General features: G+C 33.6%; 3 protein-coding genes, 1 long non-coding RNA gene and 1 other non-coding gene across 8 annotated transcripts; 2 read left to right on the top strand and 3 right to left on the bottom strand.

Moving 5' to 3' along the window:
* Positions 1 to 453: 453 nt before the first annotated feature.
* On the bottom strand, positions 454 to 1761 carry LOC115695923 (transcription termination factor MTEF1, chloroplastic). Its single transcript, XM_030623018.2, has one exon. It carries the CDS (start codon positions 1504 to 1506, stop codon positions 499 to 501), a length of 1008 nt encoding a protein of 335 aa, XP_030478878.1. The 5' UTR covers positions 1507 to 1761; the 3' UTR covers positions 454 to 498.
* On the top strand, positions 1582 to 5393 carry LOC115694914 (uncharacterized). Its single transcript, XM_030622016.1, has 4 exons — positions 1582 to 1587; positions 2068 to 2167; positions 2298 to 2380; positions 4779 to 5393. Exons 1-4 carry the CDS (start codon positions 1582 to 1584, stop codon positions 5391 to 5393), a joined length of 804 nt encoding a protein of 267 aa, XP_030477876.1.
* Positions 5394 to 7354: 1961 nt separating this feature from the next.
* On the top strand, positions 7355 to 9217 carry LOC115694815 (uncharacterized). Of its 4 annotated transcripts, none has more exons than XR_009688264.1 (4): positions 7355 to 7510; positions 8216 to 8286; positions 8753 to 8879; positions 9016 to 9217. It is a non-coding gene; the product is annotated as an uncharacterized LOC115694815 (long non-coding RNA). The 4 variants fall into 4 exon arrangements; XR_009688265.1 differs by having other exon boundaries at positions 7356 to 7510; positions 8721 to 8869; XR_009688263.1 differs by having other exon boundaries at positions 7358 to 7510; positions 8753 to 8869.
* Positions 9218 to 12476: 3259 nt separating this feature from the next.
* LOC115725490 (eukaryotic translation initiation factor) lies at positions 12477 to 18188 on the bottom strand. Its single transcript, XM_030655029.2, has 9 exons — positions 17572 to 18188; positions 16499 to 16570; positions 16229 to 16324; positions 15924 to 16139; positions 15481 to 15578; positions 14959 to 15046; positions 14519 to 14869; positions 14183 to 14425; positions 12477 to 14084 (listed from the first exon to the last, which is right to left on the bottom strand). Exons 1-9 carry the CDS (start codon positions 17761 to 17763, stop codon positions 13032 to 13034), a joined length of 2409 nt encoding a protein of 802 aa, XP_030510889.1. The 5' UTR covers positions 17764 to 18188; the 3' UTR covers positions 12477 to 13031.
* Positions 16804 to 16907, bottom strand: LOC115696133 (small nucleolar RNA snoR103). The gene has a single exon (XR_004007727.1). It is a non-coding gene; the product is annotated as a small nucleolar RNA snoR103 (small nucleolar RNA).
* Positions 18189 to 22438: the final 4250 nt, after the last annotated feature.

Here is a 22438-nt window from a genome sequence, read left to right as displayed (position 1 = left end):
AAAAGTAATGATTCCCACTCCCAGTAAATTTGCTGGAGATACTTTAAGCGTTTTTCTTTTCGTTCACTAATTGATGTATCAAGCAACCAATTCACACGAGGCAACTAAACCCATCAAAATCAAATCAATTTTATAGCTACATGCAGAGTCAAAAACAATCATCTTAACACTGTGTACCTACCAGCAAATCAGACAGTTTAACAAGGCAACTAAACCCCATCAAATCAACTCATCTCTATAGTATATGCAGTGTCCAATTCACACTATGCACCTAAACACATAAAATTTCATCCAAATCAACACAGTTTTATAGTATATGCAGTAGTGTCAAGCAATCTATTCGCACTAAGCTACTAAACCCACCAAAATTGCATCAAAATCAACTCAACCTTGTGAAGCAATATATTCACGGTAGGCAACTAACCCAACAAAACTTGACCAAAATCAGAGTAGTTTATACAATTTGCATTTTTCTTCTTCTTTTTTATTAATTCCAGTTTATATTGAATGAATATCACAATCTGTACACCACAAAGGAGATGATTTAAAAGGCAAGGAAGTGTTACAACAAACTTCCAACCTATCTCTGAATCTGGCATTGCTTGTCTTTAACAATATAGGCAAAGGAAAACACACACCTTTCTCTACACAACTCTGGTGTCTAGGCTTAATCCTCTTATCCAAGCTGAAAGAGAAGTATTGTGGAAACTCCTTCAACTCCCTCAACTCTCTCCCCATTTCAACCACAAAGTAATCAAATTTGGGTTCAAAATTCTCTTTAATACTGTAACAAAACAGCTGAGGAAACCTCCTAAACATGGACACCGCGTCACGGTGAGAAAATCCAATCTTCTCCAAATACTCGATTCTGGGCAAGAATTTTTCCTCGACGGAACAGGAAAGCAAGTCAGTGTGTTTGTTTACCTCGGCTATTCCAATGCTCTGGAGAAAGTAGAGAGTGGGTCTGAGCCTGTTCTTGACACTACAACCGAGCAATCTGGGCCGTCGGTTGATAACCCTTTTGAGATCGGAGCCGTTGACACGGGCCTCGCGTGTGAGGAAGGTGAATACTGGGACGACGTCGGAGACCCTCGAGGATAAAACATCAGGGCACATACCCACGACGCGGCGAAACTCGATAGCTGTGAATCCGACGGTTGAGACGACGAAATCGACGGTGGATTTCATGTCGGAGAGTGGGAAGGTTAAAATCGGTGGGTGGTCTTCGATAAGAGAGAGGAAGTCGATGCCTATTGAGTCCAAATAAAGCATTTTCTGTTCAAAGTCTGAAGATGATGAAGTGGGTTTTGAAGGGGGAGGAAGAGTGGTGTTTGTTTTGGTGGAAAGGGAGGGAAAACGGGGGTTTTTGGGGTGAGAAAGTGAGGGAAAATCATGGTTTGGAGGGAGAGGGAGATGGGGTCTGGAAGGGTTAGAAGAAATGGTAGCTCTGGTGTTTGAAATGGAAATGGAAATGGAAATGGAGGAGAAGATTTGGGTTTCTTGCATTTGGTGGTGTTTTAGAGTTGAGTAGTAGTAGAGAGGTTGTTTGACCTCTTCTTCTACATAGTGATGATGGCGATAATGGCGGTAATGGTGGACAATGGATAAGGGTGGAAAGAGAGTTTTTATCTATATAATATGCTGTGTCTGTTCTATCTGTTTGAAATCCAAGGGAGTGTTCTAAAGAGGTTTGGATTGGACTTTTTTTGTGGTAACTGATAAGTAAGAAAGAGACTAAAAGAAGAAAAAGTGGAGAAAATGAATACTGAATTTATAAAAATACTGGAATTTGAGTTAATTTTTACAAAAATACTGTTACATAGAAATCTTTACAAAAGTACTGTATTTTTATAAAACACCAATAAAATACAAAGCAGAACAGCTCAAAACAACAATAGAACACCAGTAGAACACCAGTAAAAACTTAACACAGTATACTGCAGTATGAAACTTATAGAAAAACATAGTAAAAAAGTAAAAAATACTGCCAGATACCGCCTGGCAGTATTTTTGTAAAAAAATAACAAAAATTAATATACCATGTAAATTTCCCTATTATTATAACAGGCTAAGTTTGGAGAATCATTTGGCCCAAGATATAACAGGCCAATGTTTGTTCAAGCCCGTATTGAAGGGAAATTTAGTGAAAATTACATAATGGGATTTTGTAACAAATATACAACAATATGGTACTTATAAGTTCATTACCTTTTTATGGTATTTTTCACATTAATATTTAGTATGTCATATTTTTATAAACTTATTTTTTCACATTAATATTTGGTATGCCTCTACAGTTCGTGAATTGAAGTTCATGATTCGATTGCGCTTCCCGAATTTTGTTTTCCTGACTGAACTAAAAGTTAAAGCTACTTCTTTGGTACGTACTCTCAACTCCCTCCATTTTTATTTTAATATTCATGTTCCTGTTGTTGGTAATGCAAGAGGAATTATTTTGGCTTGGAAGATTGGATTTGTGTTTGAATGTATAGCGTGCTCTCGCAACCATATCTATGGGATTGTTTATTGGGCAATTTACACTAATGTATACATTATATAATTTTATTACAATATATGTGCATAATAATTTATTTTCATATAATCATACATTTTATCTATTATGAAGAAAATTATTTTCAATTTATTATACAATATATAAATGGTAAGTATTTGATTATTTAATTTATTGTCACTCATTATTATAGTTATTGAATGATAATATATTAATAATTATATATTTTTTATATAATTTTAAATAATTTTAAAAATCAACCATTATTACAAATATAGAAAGTTTGTATTTAGATTTAATCACTATTTAATTCTTCCCTATAAAATTATTATCCAAATACAATATACTCAAAATTTAAACATTTATGTTTATAAAAAGTATAATAAGAAGATTAGTTTTTTTTTTTTATTTACAAGTGTTTTCTTTTGATTTGTATTTTTTTTTTATTATTTTTGTTATAAATATATGTAAATTTTTTTGTTTATATTTTGTTGATATATTATCACATTTTTATTTATTGTAAAATATATCATTCTCAATATTGATTTTTTCATAAATAATTTTGTGTTCATTAGGTAAATTATATACATATATACTTATCTACAATTTATATTTTATTTTTTCTAATTAAATAATGTTTGAAGTTTATAAAGTTATGTTTGTTTATTTATTTTTTGATGTAAGAATTGTTTTTTAATAGATAAATTCGTTCACTAACTCATTAGAAAATAATCAACATATTGAAACAATAGAAAAAATATATATATTTATTTTAGTATAGTATAATTATTAGCTATGTCTATTTTTATGTTTACAATTATAATAAACATACCAATAATATAAATTTTTTTGTATTTATATATGTGTTTATTTTATTTTCTATTAATTAAACATATTAATTTAATAAACAAAATAATAATATTCACATAGGTTTATTATATCACTCTATGTGTGTCATGTTTATTTTTTAATAATTTTTTAGAAAATAAATAATATACATAAAAAAATTGTTTATTTATTTTTTGTTTTTTGTGTTAGTTTATTTTTTCTAATTAAATAATATTTGGAGTTTATAAAGTTATGTTTGTTTGTTTATTTATTTTTTGATGTAAGAATTGTATTTCGATAGAAAATTCGTTAACTAACTCATTAGAAAATAATAAATATATGGAAACAATAGAAAGAAAATATATTTATTTTAGTATAGTATAAATTGGCTATGTCTATTTTTATATTAACAATTATAATAAACATACTAATAATATAAAATATTTTGTATATATATGTATATTTTATTTTCTATTTATTAAACAAACTAATTTAATAAACAAAATAATAATATTCACATATGTTTATTATATCACTCTATGTGTGTCATGTTTATTTTTAGTAATTTTAAATATTGATTTATATTTATATACATTAATATCTATAATTTTTATATTGTATTTTATTGAGAAAAAAAAACTTATTAAATTATAATAATGCATACTAAAATAGATAATAAACATTTATTCTCTAATAAAATAAATATTTAATTTGTTTATTTTTATAAAATTATTTATTATTTATTTAATTAATTTTACGGAATTATTTATTTTAAATTTTAATAAACATATTTTATTATTAATAATTTTTAAAATATTAATATAATAAACATAAAGATAATATATTATAAAATAATATTACAAACATTAATTACATTAATCTATTTATGGTAATTAGTTTAATCATTAATGATTTATATTATTTAATAATTAAAATGTATGGTTTTATGTAATAAGTTTTCAAAATGTATACATTTTTCAAATAATTTTTTTTTTGCACATTTTTTGTAATTATTTTGTTTTTGTTGTACATTTATGAAAAAAGCCCTTGTTTATTCGGACCCTCCCACTCATCCTTGGCTCCTATCTTGTGTTTATGACCCCCCCCCCCCCCCTATTTCCATGCAAAGAAAAATTTCTAGGAGGGTTTCATGAAGATCGGGGATAAATTTGGCGGACCTTTGCTTATTTTGGGAGACACTAACTTTGTGCTAAGTGATTCCGAGCGTGTTGGCTCTAAGGGCAAGGACCAGTTCATCCCGGTCATATCTAACTTGGTGAATGTTAGGAGTCTCATTAATCTGCCAATCCAGGGCGATAAGCTGACCTGAGATAACCACCGATCTAGGGAAAACCATGTTAAATCTGCTCTCAACAAATGACTAGTCAATGGTGCTTGGATTAGGTTGTTCCCAAGATTTGTACTGTGCTCCTCCCAGACTTGCAATTCGGATCACCGTCCTCTGTGCCTGTTTTCCGGCAGTTTGGAAGAAAAATTCAAAAGGTGCTTTAAGTTTGAGGAAGGCTGGACTAGGGATGAAAGGAGCAAATTGGTAGTTGATTCTGCCTGGAAATCTGTAAGTTATCCTTGGGCTCTGGCCAGGGTCTTTAAGAAAATTGGGGCTGCTCGAGTCGCTCTTATGCATTGGAATAGAGCCCAATTCGGTAAAATCAAAACTTTAATCAAAGATCTGGAAAGGAGGCTCAACCTCATTCGGAGTTTGTCGACGGGATCTAGAGAGTGGACTACTGAAAGTGGTATCTGCCACTCTCTTAATGAGGCCCGGATGAGAAAAGAGTTGTATTGGAAGCAAAGAGCCAGGGTCTCTTGGCTGAAGGAAGGTGATAAATGTTCTAAGTTCTTTTTTCTTTCGGAGACTATTAGAGGAAGAAGGAATGTCATTGAGAGCATCCTGAATAAAGGCAATATGTGGATCACCAAAAGAGAGTTAATTGACAATGAATTTATGGAATTCTTTAAAGGAATTTTTATAGGGACGAACATTGGTCACGACCTTAATTGCAACTACTTAATCCAGGATAAAATCTCTTAGGGCGACCAAGCAGAGCATATTAGAAGCCCCTCCAACGACGAAATCAGGTGTACTCTGTTTACCATGGGTAACAACAAAGCCCCAGACCCTGATGGTATGTCTGTACTCTTCTTTAAACACTATTGGGGGTCTATTGGGAAGGATTTTTGTGAAGGCGTCTTAGATTTCTTCCGGACTGGTATTATGCACAAGGGGGTCAACGCAACTAATATTGTTCTAATACCCAAAGTCCAAAACTTGAAAAGATCTAATCATTATAGGTCGATCTCTCTTTGCAATGTGGTTTACAAGGTCATCTCTAAAATCATTGCCAACAGAATTAAGCTGCTTCTACCCACTCTAATCTATCCCACCCAATCTGCCTTTGTGCCAAGTAGAAATATTCAGGATAATAATGTGATCGCCCAGGAAATTATCCACTCATTTAACAAGAAAAAAGGCAGAGAAGGTTTATTTGCAATAAAAATTGACCTTATGAAAGCATATGATAGGCTGAGTTGGAATTTCATTCATCATGTGCTTTCTTATTTTGGGGTGCCTCAAGAGTTTCAGAATTGGATCTCCTAGTGTATCACTACCACTGCCCTCAATATTTACCTCAATGGTGGACCTTTTGGCAAGATCATTCCTTCTTGTGGCCTTTAACAAGGCGACCCTCTGTCTCCCTATCTCTTTATTTGGGCCGCAAAAATTTTGTCAAGGCTTTTGGAGGATGCCCAACATAAGAGCATTATCAAGGGTATTAAGCTCAGTAGGGGTGGTCCTATTATCTCACAAATTTTCTTTGCGGACGATCTTATTTTGATTGGAAAGGTTAATTTGGAAGAAGTCAAAGAACACTGGATTGTCTTGAAAGATTCTGTACTTGGTCGGGCCAGAAAGTCAATAAACTTAAAACGAAGATTTTCTTTAGCAAAAACACTCCCAATAGCATGAAACAAGGAATCAAGAAATTGTTGGGTATAGGATCGCCGGAAGGTAAGGTCAAATATTTAGGGTTTCCTTTATTCAGATCTAGACAAAAAGATGCACACTTTAATTTTATTTTGGATAACCTAACATCTAAGTTACAAGGGTGGAAAGCTAAGACTCTTTCTAAAGCGGGTCGTGCTACTCTCATGAAGTCGGTGGGTTTAGCTTTACCTATGTATGATATGCAAACAACTAAGCTCTCTAGTTGCCTGGCTGCTAAGATTGATGGTTTGGTGTGCGACTTCTGGTGGGGTTGGAGAAGGGCAATCATGGGCTATACCTAAAATCCTGGGACAAACTTTGCCTCCCCCAAGTCCTTAGGGAGTCTGGGCTTCCGAAAGACTAGAGAGATGCATTAGGCCTTCCTGGCTAAATGGGAGTGGAACCTTCTTACGGGCAACCAATCCTTATGCTGTCGAATTTTGGAAGCCAAATATCTTAAAGGAAAGTCATTTCTTGATTGTAATGCCAAAGACTCTAACTCGTGATTTTGGAAGAATGTAGTCAAATCAAAAGTCATCATTCGTAAGGGTGCATGCAAACTGGTGGTGAATGGCCAGGACACCAATATATGGGACGATCCGTGGATAGCACACAGGAAAGGTTTTATCCCTCACCCTAGATGTGAGATCCCAATTTTTCTCAAATAGCCTAAAGCCAATGATTACATGAATGCATGACATTTCATATTATGCGAAGTGTGCATTAATTTCTTAATTGTAGTTGGATATATTTTATAATTATGTATGTTATTATGATTAATCTTTACACAAGTGTTTGTTTTGCAGTGAAATGTTCAAAAATTGTTCCTTAGTACAAGAATTAAATAGTATTAAACTTTATCATGAATTTGTGTGATATATAAAGTATATATTATTTTTTTAATTAAAATTTTATTAGGTTGAGAATATAGTATTATTATTATTATGTGAATTTTTGTTGTTATAAGATTTAATTAATTAATTAATTGAGAAAAATCTTTTTCTAAGTCGGTAATAATTCCCTTTTTCCCTTTTATCTATTAACTAAAACCATTTACAACCCTAATATCTTTCCTCTGCCGTAGTTTAAGTTTTGGCCCTCGTTTCTTCCATAAGAAGAAAGATAGTGTACCACTTACAGTGTAATTACCCTTCTTTGTTGAGGTATGTATCAATTTGATTATCTAATCTTTCTTTCCTTAACTTGAAGCTTCCCTAATTTAATCATTCAAATTTTACATACATGGTGAAACATATATGTACATATAGCTTTAATTATATGCTATATTTATGTTTTTTATATGAGTGTTTATGTAGGTACTAGTCTTGTGCTTTCTCTTTACATGTATATATATATTGATTTGACTAATTTATTTTGTATGGGGAAGTCATTTTAGTTAGCCTTTATGATATAATAATATATTGAATAAAGGCTATATGACTTTTGGTTCTTTTGGATTGATGTGAACAATACGTATAGGTGATATCTTTCTTTTTTATGTGGTGCTTCAATATTGAGGGAATTGAACCATCATGGTGTCTAAATGTTTTTTTTAGTCATGATGTTATATATTATATGTGTGTATGGTTTTAGAATAGTAGTTGGAACCGAAAGATGGAAACATAAGAGAAGATATATACATATAATTCTTTGGAGCATTTTATGTGTCAATATGCTTAGTGTGCTTTCAGTTTCTTCTCATGGATACAACATATTAGTTATAGATAAAAACTCCCTGGATGCTACCCGTATGAGAAAATGCCACAATGAAATATATATATATATATATATAATTATGTGTGTACTGGATATAAATTTTGTATTATTCTTCATTGATAGTTAATTAAATTACTAATGTAAAATATTAGGGGCATAATTCTTGTACCCGGAGCAACTGAGTATTTCACAAACAAAAGACTTAGAGAGTTTGGGAGATGAGGTAAGTAAAGTATTTAATTACAACACAAGAATTATATTATATGAAAATTTATTATATGTTATTTATTCTGCTCTTAGCTGCAAACTTATTAGCATTTTAGCATAGCATTTCATGCATGATATGCAGAGATATAAATAGAAAAACATATTATTAGACCATGCATGATTTTGAAAATAGTTCACAGTTTTATGAAATGCTTGATAAGAGTTTATTCTAAGAACTATGAGTGAAAGATAAAATAAAAGAAAATAAAGAAAGTTATAAGTGCGACTGTTTCGATAAGCAACAGAGAAAAGTTTGTAGTTTCAGACGGAGCTCTTTATGGCTCATAGTGGCAGCCCAATAGAGTGAGCCAAGTCAGAGTTGGCCATGATATAACATGCCATGTTCCCGTCTTTCTCTCCTCCATTTATATGAGTACTATAATGTTACAGTTAAGGGCCACCTTAATTCTTGAGCTCGACAGGGCAACGAAGGAGTAAGGTTAGTATGTGCCCTACTGTGACGAGAGATGGCTAGCCAGAGGAGAGCCCATGGGATTTTATAGCTCAGCAAGCCCTGCAGGCTCAGGCTTAACCGAACAGTGCGTACCAGTTAAGAGTCAAAGAGATAAAAGAAAATAAATGTTCTAAATTCACGATCATACTTTGAATCGTATTTTTTATAATGTCACATACATGCAGAACTTTACGTACTGAGTTGTAGCTCACAACTTGTCCTGTGTTGCAGGTAAAGCTATAAATAAGTAGATGGGGTGAGTTGGAGCATAGTCCTAACCCTGGTGGTGTACATATGGATATTTTGACCGCGTGGAAGGGTCTAACCCTATACTTTTGATTCCTCTATGTGCTCTTAGTAGTCAAGTGTAATAATAGACACTTATGTGTATATGTTTGGATGTAACTAATAGTAGGAACTCTATTTAAAGGTATTTTATTATTTTAAATTAAAAAGTTTAAATTAGCAATAATATCATAGGTAGTTAATCAATAAACTAAACAAATAATACTTTAAATTGCAATAGTTTAGTATATTGTTGTTGGTAGTAAGCCAAAAAAAAAATCAAAAAAAGGGAATTTGTTTCACTAGAGGTCCAACTACTTATGGTGCGATCAAAGTGGTTGAGCTAATGTTAGAAAATGGAGGATGGAATATCCATAAACTTAACAGATTATTTGATCATGAGACTACTTCGGCAATTTTAAAAGGGAGCAATCAGACTGGCCTTGGTAAGGATAGTTGGATCTATACTTTATAAAGTAATGGTCGTTTCTCCTGCAAATCTGCTTATAGGGCCCAGGCGGTTGAAAGAGCGACTCATTGCGAGGTCGCCCCCTCAATTTGGGGAAAGTTGTGGAATATCAAAATCCCGGAGCAACTCAAGATTCTTTGGTGGTGTATCCTGTCCAAAGCTCTCCCTGTTTGTTCGGTGATCTGGAAATGGAGAAACAAAATTGTTTTCGTGATTGTGATCTAAAGTTATATATTGCATGTCTCTGCGATGTGATCTGGAAATGGAGAAACAAAATTGTTTTTGACAAAGCCAAAATTGATATGGAAAATATTGCTCAGGATCTTCGGTTTAGATATCAAGAAATGTTGGGCGCTAGATCAGTGACGAAAACGGGGTTGTTAACACATGAAGCCCTTCCTCCTCCGGAGTTTCTGAAGGAAGTGGATACTGTTTGTTTCCAAACGAATGCCTCGGTGGTTCAAAAAGAAGCAGGGCTGGCGATATGGCAATAGTGGAAACAGGGGACTCTGAGACAAATGAACTATGGGTTGCTACGGACTTCGATTCGGTCTCTAGTGTCCTCGAAGGTGAATTCCTTGCAATCTTGTTGGCTTCCCGTAAAGCAAGGGAAAGACATATCTCAAAAATCCACATCCAATCAGATGCTTTGGGGTGATTGATGCTCTCAACTCCGGTCGTCTTACTGTGGGATGGACATCTTATCCTGTCTTTCTGTCTTGTTTAAAACTTTGTGAACAATTTGACAATCTTTTCTTTTTGCATATTAATTGGTTTGTTAACGGTGTTGTTGATGCCTTAGCTGCCTGGCCCGTTGTGCCAAGCTAAATGCTGAGGGTCCTCTTCGGGAGGTAGCCCCCGTTGTGGTTACTGCTATGTTCTAATTTGCTTTCATAATATATCGTTCTTAGTTATCAAAAAAAAAAACAAAAACAAAAAGTGTGCTTCAATGGTATGCCAAAAAGTGATATAAATTTGGCACATAACAAATTTTGTGCCAAATTTGACACAACATTTGCTATGATGTAAAATTTACACCACAATAAATGCACTATTTTTTTTTATTTTTATTATTTTATTAGTATATTTAACTATCACATTAAATTATGAAACATTTATATTATTTTTTTATTGTCTTACATATTAAAGTAGTAATACAATTGATTATAAAGTTATAAGATTTTTTTTTTTTTTAATAAAAAACATCAATTAGATATTAAATTTTACATCAAAATTTTACAATTATGCATTGGAGCACAAAGCTAAAATTTTGTATAAATTTACCATAAAACTACTTTTTATGCTAAATATAGCACAATTTTTACATCTCCCATTAGAAATGGTCTAAGTCTATACTACACATACATGTGCCAAAAATTAAAACAAAGGCTAATTAGGATGTTTACCCCCTAAACTTTAACATGTACCAAATCATGCCTTCTGAACTTTTCTGGCCGTTAAAAATTCTCCCTGAACTATTGAGATTGTTAGATTTAAGGACTTTTGTTTAATTTCATTCAATTTTACTATTTCAGTAATTGTTTATGTATTAAACCATGCTCACCAGACTTTGATATCTATCAAATAATGCTCCTCAAACTTTGACATATACTAAATTATGCCTCCTAAACTTTCATCCATGTTAGACATTTTTTACTAAAATTAGACAAAAGTCTTTAAATTCAATAATCTCAATAGTTCATGAGATATTTTTAACGACCTTAAAAATTCAGGGGACATGATTGAGTACATGTAACATCCTAATTAGCCTAAAATAAATAAATAAACCTTACCTAAGTCCTTGGACAGATTCCTACTGTAGAAGCCTTGTTAAAACTAAATCAAATATTCTACAAGAAAATCGTAAAATAGTATATTTTCATCAAATTAAATTTTATCAACAAGCCATTCAAAATAAAATTATCAACAAGTCTCACCATACACGACAATGGTACAAAATTTCGTATACATGTGCACACACCTTTACTGAAAATACAGCATTTCAAGTCAAACTTCATATAGGTGTCGTTTGGTAACACTTTTATTTTCTAATTTTTTAATCACAAAATAAAAGTAAAATTTTTATTTTTAAAAATTTTGTTTTTAAAAAATAAAAATGTGTTATGTAACCACTTTTATTTTTCAATTTTAAAAACAGAAAACAAAAGTGTGTTCTCTAAAGTTTATTTTTATTTTTATTTTTTAATTTTATTTACGTCGGGTCTAGGTTCGGGGTCGGATTCGGGTTCAGGTCAGAGGTCGGGTTCAGCGCCAGGGCCGTGGGGGGATTTGGGTCCGAAGTTCAAAATATTGATTAAGAAAAAAAAATCTATTTAAAAAAATATTAAAAGTGATTTTTTTTTTGTTTTTAAAATTTTGATTTTCAATTTAAAATTTAAAAAGTAAAAACAGTTTTGTAGAACATGTTTTTAAAAAATATTTTCACTTTTTTAATTTTAAAAACAGAAAACTGATTAAAAAAGTATTACCAAACGCCACCATAACTTAGTAGAGATCCTCTTTTCTTTCTTCTTTTTTATTTTTTATTTTTCTTTTAATGGTCTTTTTTTCATGTTAACTATTAAAAGATGTATTCTATGCAGCTTTGCTTGAATTTTTATATAATCAGAACAACTTGATAGTTGAGTTATCTTTTATGATTTGTACAATGTCTTATATTAAGTTACAATCAAACAAAATGATTTTGCATTTTCTACTTGAAGTCTTGAATAAACTTTGTTTTCAACTTTAAGATGTTCATCTAATTGGGGAAAAACTTAAAAATATAAAATTGTCATAACCAATCACCAATGAAAAGTAGCATAGAAGATTGCCATCAAAACTATAATAAAGTAACCTATACTACACCATCAAAAGCTGAAAGATATTTCAAAGTTAAAGAAAAGAAAACCATATACCATTTGAAGAAAAAAAGACAAAAGACAACAAATCATGCATTACCTTTAAAATATAAGGCAAAAGACATACCATTTATGAGCTAACCAGTTTAACAATGAACTAAATACTCAGTCGAGAAAATTTATAGCCCGAAATTAAAAAAATTAAAGAGGGAAAAAAAATTGATACAAAAACTAATGAAATATAAAACAAAAAAACATCTGGATCCCACAAGGGCTAGTCTTCAAGCAAGTTTTATGGCACATGATCAGCCAAATCCCGGCAACAAAATCTATGGCAATTATGGTTGTTTTTCTTTCCTCGAAAAAGCACACTGCGGTGACACCTTCCTCGCGGGGATGGGGAAAAAAGAAAATTTACAACTCCATAAAAATTATCTGTTGTTCTTGGCAGCTCTCTCCACCTTATCACATACCGTAATACAACTAGCTCTCTTCAGAAGGGGGCGGCGGTGAATGGAAGGAAAATAAGGCATTGAATAAAGTGAAATAAAACGACGAGAAGTTCTCACGATGTTACAGCAAGAAAAGAAAGAACAAAAGTACTCAGTTGCAAAAATATTTTATGACCTTTTCTAGAGCAGACTCCGGCAGGCCTCCACATCAGATGCTTGTGCTTCCAATAAGCCTTGACCGGAAGGACTAGCATTAACAATCCTCATTGTGTTGTCGAATATAGAGATTCGGAAACGATCGTCTTCAACTTTCTTAAGAACCTCCACCAGCACTTTGAAGTTTAAACTTCCACTTAACATTAACTTTCCTATAATAGCACCGAAATTAGGTGGTGCTATTGGTAAATCAATACCAACATCATCCAGGAGTGATGCATAGAGCAAACATCCAGTCCCTATGTCTCTTGTTGTGATGATCTTTTCAGAAGATAAGTGGTCTAGGAGCCTCACAGTTTGGTCGACACACGGCGGACTTTTTTCTAGAGCAAGAGATATGGCCTCTTTCACAACCTCGGAGTGGTAACCTGGAGACTTGAGTTCCTCCACACATTGTTTTGCCTCATCTAATATCAGGATACTGAAATATTCTTCCAAAAGAGAAACTGTCTTTTTATTAAGTTCTGCAGGACTTAACCCTAGAACTGGAGCCTGTGGTTTCTCTACAACTGGAGGCAAAGATGCAGGAGGAGGAGCACGTTTAGCAACTTCAGCGACAGTTTCTGCAGCAAAAGATGGCCGAGACGGAGGGGCACCACTGCCTTGTAACAGGGCACTAGTCTTGCCACTTATGATTCCACCACTACCCTGTGGTAACAGCCTTGTATTCATCGAAGTTGATTTCCCAACTAACGGAGCCGGCCCTCGTCCAGCAGCATGGACCCCAGAAGCATCCCCCCTTGGCATGGAACGTTGTTGCCTAAGCACTACTTCCCAGTTGTCATTATCCATTCCAATCACAGGCATCCCAGGCATTTTCCTATTGGCACCTGGCATCCCAGGCATCATACCCCCTGCACCAGGCCTTCCACCAATAGGGAAGCCTCCGGGACTTGTGCTCCCTTGATTACTAGAAACAAGACCACGGTTATTTCTGATGCTTGCTGTGGCACCTGGTCGTAACCCAAGATTCTTTTCGGCCTCCGTATGAATTTCAGTAATGGTTTTGGCTTTTACCTAAAAGAGCATAAAAATATATAAGAAATACAAGACCAGATAATATATCATTACTTGATTGCACCGGCATCTATACCAAAAAAGAAATAAATATCTACCTCTTCACGCCTTGGTACCCAGTTGCTAGAACGCAAATCAAGAACGTCACGAACCATGAACCTCAACCTTGGAGCCAACTGAGGATTTGTTGTAAGTTCCTTCAGTCTGCCAAAGTACATATCATTTATTCGCCTTGATTTTGGGCTCTCATCAAGCTGCTTACCAATTGTGATAAAGAACTGACAAATTGCCTCAACATTTTCCTCGGCAGGGCAAGCTTTAACATCAGTTCCTAAAAGTTCCTGTCATAAGAAAGAGTTATAATAATTAAAATCAAACAGTGACTTTCAAGCTAACTCTGAATGACTAGTGTGACTGGGTGAGGAATAAAGTACCTGAACAATGTGATGGACAATCTTTTCAGGCACCATCTTCTGCTTCAGAAGCTCTCCAATCAACCGAATGTTTCCAAGTGTCCGAAGCTTGACCATTCTATCTTTGTCCCTGCGCTCCAATTCTTGTTCAGGAGCAGTCATTTGTCTTATTTCTTCCCTTATTTTATCAGCACCTTCAAAAGCCTCCTGGCAGTTATTTAGGAGCACACGCTTGAACGTGATTTCTTTGCCACCAGGTTCATCAGATGGGAACATAGGGAGATTCTCACTAAGATCAAAACACAGGCGAGCATACATGGGGCAAAATGTGGGTTCAAGCACAGCCTTGTCAAATATCAGAGATATAACATCCTGCAGTTCCAAAAAAGAAAAATCTTAACAAGAACATGCCAAAATCAAAAAGTTGACAGTCATTCAAGAATTGAAGATGGATAGATTACCTTTAATATGTCAGCTGATGTAATTCCAGAATCAATTAGTTGACCTTTAAGGACATCAAATTTCTCTGGTGTCAGCTTGTTCAGAATTCTGTTCAGAAGAGATGAAAACAAACAAAAAAAGTTCCACGTTCAGTATACAAAATATAGATATCAACATAAATATAAATATTTATAGTCAGCATGAAACATAAGAAGTTAAATCCATAATGCAGCCTGGTAACATATTGTAAGAACCATGAGAAAAATAAAAACTAACTGCAACCATAAAATATTTTCAGTACTCATCACGTGCATATTATTCTCTCACAGAAAGAAGTAGAAGCAACAGTGATAAACTTCATACTAGTTTTTTTAATATTTTCAGCAAGGGTTCATATGTTATATCAGCACATTTGCAGGTTAACCATTTACTCTATCAAGATGTGACTGTAGCTTATGTAAGTAATTATTAAAAAGTAAGCAATAATCCATCAAAAAGCATACATACAAAAGCTAAAATCATACTAGTTTAAGGATATCTACCCTTTTATAGTTTTCAGAACACGATCCTTATCAGATAAAGTTCCTCTCCTAGCCGACCATGGCACCTCAGCCCTGACAAGAGCAGGGGTAGGTCCTCCCTGGAATAGAAAAATCGAAACAATAAATGAGAACCAAGTGACGGCAGTTATGCATAACAAACAAAGAATTTGAACATAAAAGCAAGCTAACTGACATGAACCCAAAACAGAAAATTGCATTCTTTCAAAGCCATAAAACAAACTTGTCAACAACTAATACACTAGTTGTGACAAGCATCAGAAATATTTAGAGAATAAAATCGAAAGGCCAATAAGAGAACATTTAAAATATGCAGCAGATAACAAAATACATACTAAAGTCAAAAGCTTTTGCAAAGCAATTGCAAGTATCTAGATGTACAAAACTAAAAATAATAGCAAAGATGCCAACTATTTAATATTTACCCCTTCATTAGACCTAGCGAACTGGGAGTTCGATTGATCTTGACGATTGAACTGATTGGCATCCTGGTGTCTGGAATCAGATCGGTTACCGACCTCCCTATTCTCTTTAAGGGCATCCCAAGACCTCTCTTCCCCAGGGGGAGGAGCTGGTGCCGTGCGGCCACGCCAATCACGATTGTCTGGCTCAGAATAGCGACCCTGAGGGGGATTTGGTGGCTGAAAAAGGCCAAAATGAAAGGACACACATAAGATTTGCAATAAAAACCAAAAACCATAAAATAGAATAAAGATAAGAAAAAACTCACAGTAGTTTCTGCACGTCCCCAGCTTGGTTCTTCACCAAGAAATTCAGCTTCTATTTCCCTTCTAAGTTTCAAAATTTCCTCTGGAACTTCACCAACCTTCAAAAAAGTAGAATATCAAAAATCTGTTAGAACAGTAATGAAAACTGTGCACCTCAACACATTGAATACGATAAAACTAAGGAAAGAACAGTAGCAACTAAAACTCTTCCCAGCCATAAAAGTATGATCACGGTACATGTACTAATTTAATTACATGCAAAAAACAATTACCTCGCGAAGCTGCAATAGTTGGTCCCGAGTGTACCGCACACGTTCACGACCCTCAAACCTTGCGTCTCCACTCTACAAAATTACAAACAAAAAATTACATAACCATACAAATCAGAAATAATGTATGAGAAACATAAAAAGGCTTAGTAACCATAGGTAGGGCGCTGATTGGCAAAAAAGAAAGAACTACTACCAAAATAAGCTGCATAATTGACCTATTCTCATTGAATTTTTAAATACAAATTGCATAACCAGCTAGACTGTATAAAGTTCACCCATTGAAAATGATCAAAATTTAGGAAATAGAATGTTTGAAGGTCCTTTATGGGCAATAAACAGCTCAATGTTGCCCATCTAAAGCCTACAAGTAGCTCTCTGTCCATATTTACAGCAGGTACACATGCTTCGTGGCCCACCAAGAATTAGGACAATTTCTAACGAAAACTGGTTACAGCACACTCAACACTTCCTAATCTATGACTACCAAAACAGTTATCAGCATTTATCCCAAACAAACAATCTATGAAGAAAAAACCAACAAACAAACAATCAAATAAGAGAAAGGAAAAGACTTTAGATTGATTTATGAATAACAGATTATCAAAAAGAGCCATTTATCCCAGAAAACAGAGAGATTAAACAAATCAAAACCCTGTTAAGGATTAAGCAAGTGTATTGATACCAAAAAGATACATACTTTAGCAACCCTTTAATATGCGAGCAAAACAACACTCAAGATCCATATGAAATTTAACCATTTAGCACTACAAATAACACAAGCGCAATAGGGATCCAACATTGATGAAAACTATCCAATCCTACAAATAACACAAACTAAAAAAAATTGTATCTTTGACAGTATCGAACTAAATTATTCACTCTTAAGAAAAAAGTTGCATCAATCTGAAAATATCAAGCAAAAAAACAAAACCAGATTAGAATAAAACCCACGCCACATTAACACAAACAGATACCTAAAAAAAAGCATAAAAACAAAAACAGCGAAAAGGGTATCAAATAAAAGTGACGAAACCTGTAGATCCAAAAATAAAAAGCAGAGATTTGATTCGGACCTTTATGGAAAATGAAGGCGGCGAGCCACCATGGGGACGCAAAAGAGGGAGATCAGATGAAAGAGAACCAAAGGCTAAAGATGAGGAAGACGACGAAGTAGAAGATGAGGACTCGAAGCGAGAACCACCACCAAGTCTACCACGACCGCCACCAGGTCTCAAGCTCAACACCGTCTGATCAGCCTGCTGCATACCTCAATCTTCAACTCCCGAGAATAATCTCCGCCGTCCGATCAAAAAAATAAAAATAAAAAAAAAAAGTAAAAACAGATTCAGCGGCCGCGAAGAGGCTTGAATCAAGATGCGATTGGATTGGAAGAGAGAGAGAGATATAGAAGAGAAGATGAGAGAGAAAGAAAGAAGAGGTAGAGAGATAGGGTTTGGGGGATTGTAACTTTGGTTTATCTCTCTCTTTCTTTCTGATGAGAGAGAGAGAGAAAGAAAAAACGCAGCCGAAGAGAGAGAAGGAAGGAAAGAAGTACGAGAGGCCGGTGGAGAGTCTAAAAAACCCTTTCTTTGGTGGGAGTGACTCACTACTCACTTTTTTACTTTTTTATTTTTTTTATAATTATATGTATTTTGGAAAATCTATATATTATCTCTCTATAAAACATCTATATATAAAGGAGAAGTCATCTATGTATAAAAGAAATAGAAGTATGATACCTAAAATGATTTAAAAACTATTTATCTATTTTTTGATTTTTTTTAAATTAGTTAAAACCTATTTATCTATTTTTTAATTTTTTTTGTATTATTTTATAAATATCTAATAAGTAAGTTTCAAAAAAAATTATCTATTCATATATTTATATACAATTAAAAATTACTCAACATAATCTTATTTAATTTTCACAATTAAAATTAATAAAAAAATATTTATATCTTTTTTTTTTAATAAAAATATTTATATCTTAATTATCAATAAACTTATAACTGCACGGGTTTGTTTCCTTGTTAGAAAGGAAATAAACAAAATAGGAAATGAATTTTTTTGGGCTAGACATACGTTAATTTTTTCAAGCCAAAAAAAAATTATTTTAATTTTTTATTGAATTTTCTTACTTTTTAAAAGATTTTCTTAGGGGTTTGTAAATACGATATTGTCCGTATTTGTTACCATTTTAGTAGATCCACTATTATGTTTTGACAAATGTACCCTTATAGTTTTATTACTCTTTTACGTTATTATTTTCCAAAATATTTTAAAATATTCAAATGAAATTAATTAAATTTTAGATTTCAAAAAAAAAAATCATAAAAATTTGATTCAATATAATGTTTTTTTTTGTTAAAACAATTTATTATAATTTTAAATTAGAATACACCAGTTACTTTCACTATTTAGGATTTTTGTTTGATTTATGTATTATTGTATCTCAAAATGATTTTGTATTTTTCAAAAGTTATTAATTGGAACTTCTGTTTTGTTAAATGACAAATAGACTCTATATTTTTTAAAATGGTAAAAATAAAAGTCTGAACTCAATTTTTAACTATTTTATTTTTTAATATAACCAACTTTAAGATAATTTCTAACAAGAGCACATACAGGAAATCTAACCAATTTTATTATAACATCTCTAGATCAGATTATTATTAAGCTTTATTTTGACAAAAAATCAGTTTAAGGTCCTATTTGTAAAATTTTAGAAAATACAGGGTTTATTTTGTCATTTAACAAAACATAGGATCCAATTGGTAACTTTTGTAAAATACAGAGTCCAAAATAGTATTTACCCGCTTTTTTAAAATACATCACCAAAATCTAACTTTTTTAAAATTTATTATACTTTATTCATTTCAAATAAAATAGCGGTCAAAGCCTTATATATTTTAATTTTTATACACTTAACGACTTATCTTTTTTTTTTTGGTGGAAATATCCCTCTAAATCTATTTTTCCTTATAAATTTGAGACGTCAATTAAATATCACCGCTAAATACCAACTAGATGACCACTATGTACACCTGTGTATACCTGAAAGTAAACTTTGAAGGCAATGCAATAATAATTCAATTGATATTTAATGGTGAGATGGAGCTGGCACCTTAAATTTACAAAGAAAAATAAACATAAAGGAATCTCGCCACCAAAAAAAAAAAGATAAAAGGATTTAGTGTATAAAATCAAAAATATAAGCAAGTTTCAACACAAATAATCCTTTCAAATATATAATATTAATATATACACATATCCTCAATAAAAATAATTATTAAAAGCCAAAATAATTAATAAAATATATTTAGAGCAATGAAAAGTATCCTATAAATGTAGAGCATGAATAGTGATTTTAAAAAAAAAAAAATTTAAATGAAGAAGGAGTTTAGAGCATCTATTGTAGCGTATTTTTAGAACGATTCTAATTAAATTTTTTAAAGTTATTGTGGTAATTTGCACACGCAAGTGTACTTATCGTAACAAGTAATAGACTCACTACGAGTGAGGTCGATCCCACAAGGATTGTAGTTAAGTACTTTAAAATTAAATATTTACTTCTATTTGGTGAATTCAAAATGAAGAGAATATTAAATTCAAGAATACTAAAGAGACAATGAAATTAAAAAGCAAATAATTCAAAAGAGAAATTAATAATGATTAAACTTAAGGCTTCGATTTCAATTATATCTATTGATTATGGCCTAATATGATTATCTTCATGTTACCAATTTCTATGCAATAGCAGGTTTACGAGTAAAACTAAATTTAAAATACACTAAAATTAATACTAAAAACAACCAAACAAATTCTCCCAAACTAAACATTTACTCTTCCTCGAGTAAGCACTAAAATGAAAAACAAAAGTTAACAAATCTTTTTTTTTGATAAAAGCGTTTATATCATAGATTCATAAAGATTTAGACCTCTCGGTCATTACAGAATAGGGTGTCTGGGACGGAATCTACTGGGAGGGACCCAAAAGTCTGATGGGTAAAAGCCCATCTAGCCACATTATGAGCGACAAAATTACAGGATCTACTGATAAAAGAAAAACAACAACTACTAAAAGAGTGAGATGACTTAGTACAAAATGAGATGTAGTTCTCTATTGCCCAACGAGACCCTTTCCCATTGATGGCGTCAATAACCACTCTCGAGTCACTCTCCACTATAACATACTTAGAGCCGATATCCAGGGCAACAGTCGCTGCCAAAGAGCAGGCCGCCACTTCACCACAAAGAACATCCGAGAAGTTCTCCCGAGCTGTCTGAACTCTAATCACTTTGCCAAGATGGTTTCTTGCCACAACAGCAATACACATACTATCCAACCCCACTTTTACATCACAATTCAGCTTAATCCAATCCCGAGGAGGAAGGGACCAAGCTTCCTTTAAAGCTGGGGTAGGACTTTGGAGCAAGGTATCAAACATATCTGCATAAGAATTACAAATATTATCAATGCATTTGTTAATATCAACAGGACAATTATTATGGACCTTCTCATTGCGCACCCTCCAAATAGTATCCACAACAATAGAAGCATATAAGAATATATCATCGACACGAGCTCCTTTATGTTTTAGATCCCAGATGAACTTGACCCAATCCCAAGCTCGGATGCCTGTATCACACACCGGATAGATACCCCAAGGAGATGAACGCCAGAAATGAAGAGCCACCTCACAGGATAGAAACAGGTGTTCAATGGATTCTACACACCTTCCACAAAGTGGACAGCTTTGATCATCTATATGGAATCTAGTACCAATCACAGCTCTTACCGGGAGGGCACTAGACAGGATACACCACCATAAGACCTTATGACGCTCCAAAATTTTGCTATTCCAGAGTTTGTTCCAAAGCTTTGGGGCAACAACACAATGGGGAGCTCTTTCCAAGGCCTGAGCAAGATAAGCAGACTTGCACGAGAACTGCCCATTACTCTCCAGAGTCCATATCCACCTATCAACTCCGACACCAGAGGGTTGACCCCCTTTGAGAATGGCTGTAACTGTTTCATTGTCAAAATAGTGGTTCAGCTTTTGGGTATCCCAATGCCCATTGTCTTGAACAAGATCTGCCACAAGGTTTAGGTTGGGGGGGGGGGGGGGCACCCCCACTTGGTTTCGGATAGAAACCTTTATAGTGAGGAATCTAGGGGTCCCGCCAGATATCCGTAGTCTCTCCATTAGCTATTAACTTGCAAGCCCCTTTCCTCAAGATAGAATTAGCCTTCACAACACTCTTCCAGAACCAAGAATCAGAATTTTTGTACCTGCAGGTGAGAAAATCTTTGCCCCTGAGGTACTTGGCTTCCAAAACTTTGCAACATAAAGATTGGCTTCCGTTTAGGATATTCCACCCCCATTTTGATAAGAAGGCCTGGTTCATTTCTTTAGTTTTCCTGAAACCCAGCCCGCCAAAATATTTCGGAAGGCAGAGTTTATCCCAAGCCTTAAGGTGAATACCATGATTTCCTTTCTCGAAACCCCACCAGAAGTCTCGGACCAACCCATCGATCCGGTTGACCATACGAGTAGAAAGTTTTATGGTTTGCATAGCATACATTGGCAGCGACAGACCCACATATTTTATAAGAGTTGCTCGCCCCGCCTTTGACAAAGTTTTTGCCTTCCAACCTTGAAGCTTTGCCGTGAGATTGTCTAAAATAAAATTAAAATCAGCATCCTTTTGCCTAGATCTGAAGAGAGGCAGACCCAAATATTTTATGCACCCCTCTGGATAATCAATTCCCAAAGCTTCCTTGATATCACGCCGCATTTCCATCGAGGTGTTTTTACTAAAGAAAATGGTTGTCTTAAGCTTATTTACCTGCTGGCCCGACCAAGAACAGAAATTTTCTAGGCAACTCCAGAATCCATTTGCCTCAATTAAATTAGCTCTACCCACCAAGATTAAATC

The sequence above is a fragment of the Cannabis sativa genome, chromosome 6, assembly GCF_029168945.1.
Source record: "Cannabis sativa cultivar Pink pepper isolate KNU-18-1 chromosome 6, ASM2916894v1, whole genome shotgun sequence".
Taxonomy (NCBI): Eukaryota; Viridiplantae; Streptophyta; class Magnoliopsida; order Rosales; family Cannabaceae; genus Cannabis; species Cannabis sativa.
The sequence above is the reverse complement of the archived record's forward strand: the minus strand, read 5'-3'. Positions and strand labels throughout refer to the sequence as shown.

Coding starts and splice junctions, on each gene's coding strand:
- LOC115695923 (XM_030623018.2), bottom strand. CDS start 1,506: ATGCAAGAAACCCAAATCTTCTCCTCCATTTCCATTTCCATTTCCATT.
- LOC115694914 (XM_030622016.1), top strand. Junction 2,168..2,297: donor AAATTACATAATGGGATTTT/GTAACAAATATA, acceptor ATGCCTCTACAG/TTCGTGAATTGAAGTTCATG. Junction 2,381..4,778: donor AAGTTAAAGCTACTTCTTTG/GTACGTACTCTC, acceptor TGCTCCTCCCAG/ACTTGCAATTCGGATCACCG.
- LOC115725490 (XM_030655029.2), bottom strand. CDS start 17,763: ATGCAGCAGGCTGATCAGACGGTGTTGAGCTTGAGACCTGGTGGCGGT. Junction 16,325..16,498: donor AACTATTGCAGCTTCGCGAG/GTAATTGTTTTT, acceptor ACTTTTTTGAAG/GTTGGTGAAGTTCCAGAGGA. Junction 14,085..14,182: donor GGGTACCAAGGCGTGAAGAG/GTAGATATTTAT, acceptor ATGCTCTTTTAG/GTAAAAGCCAAAACCATTAC.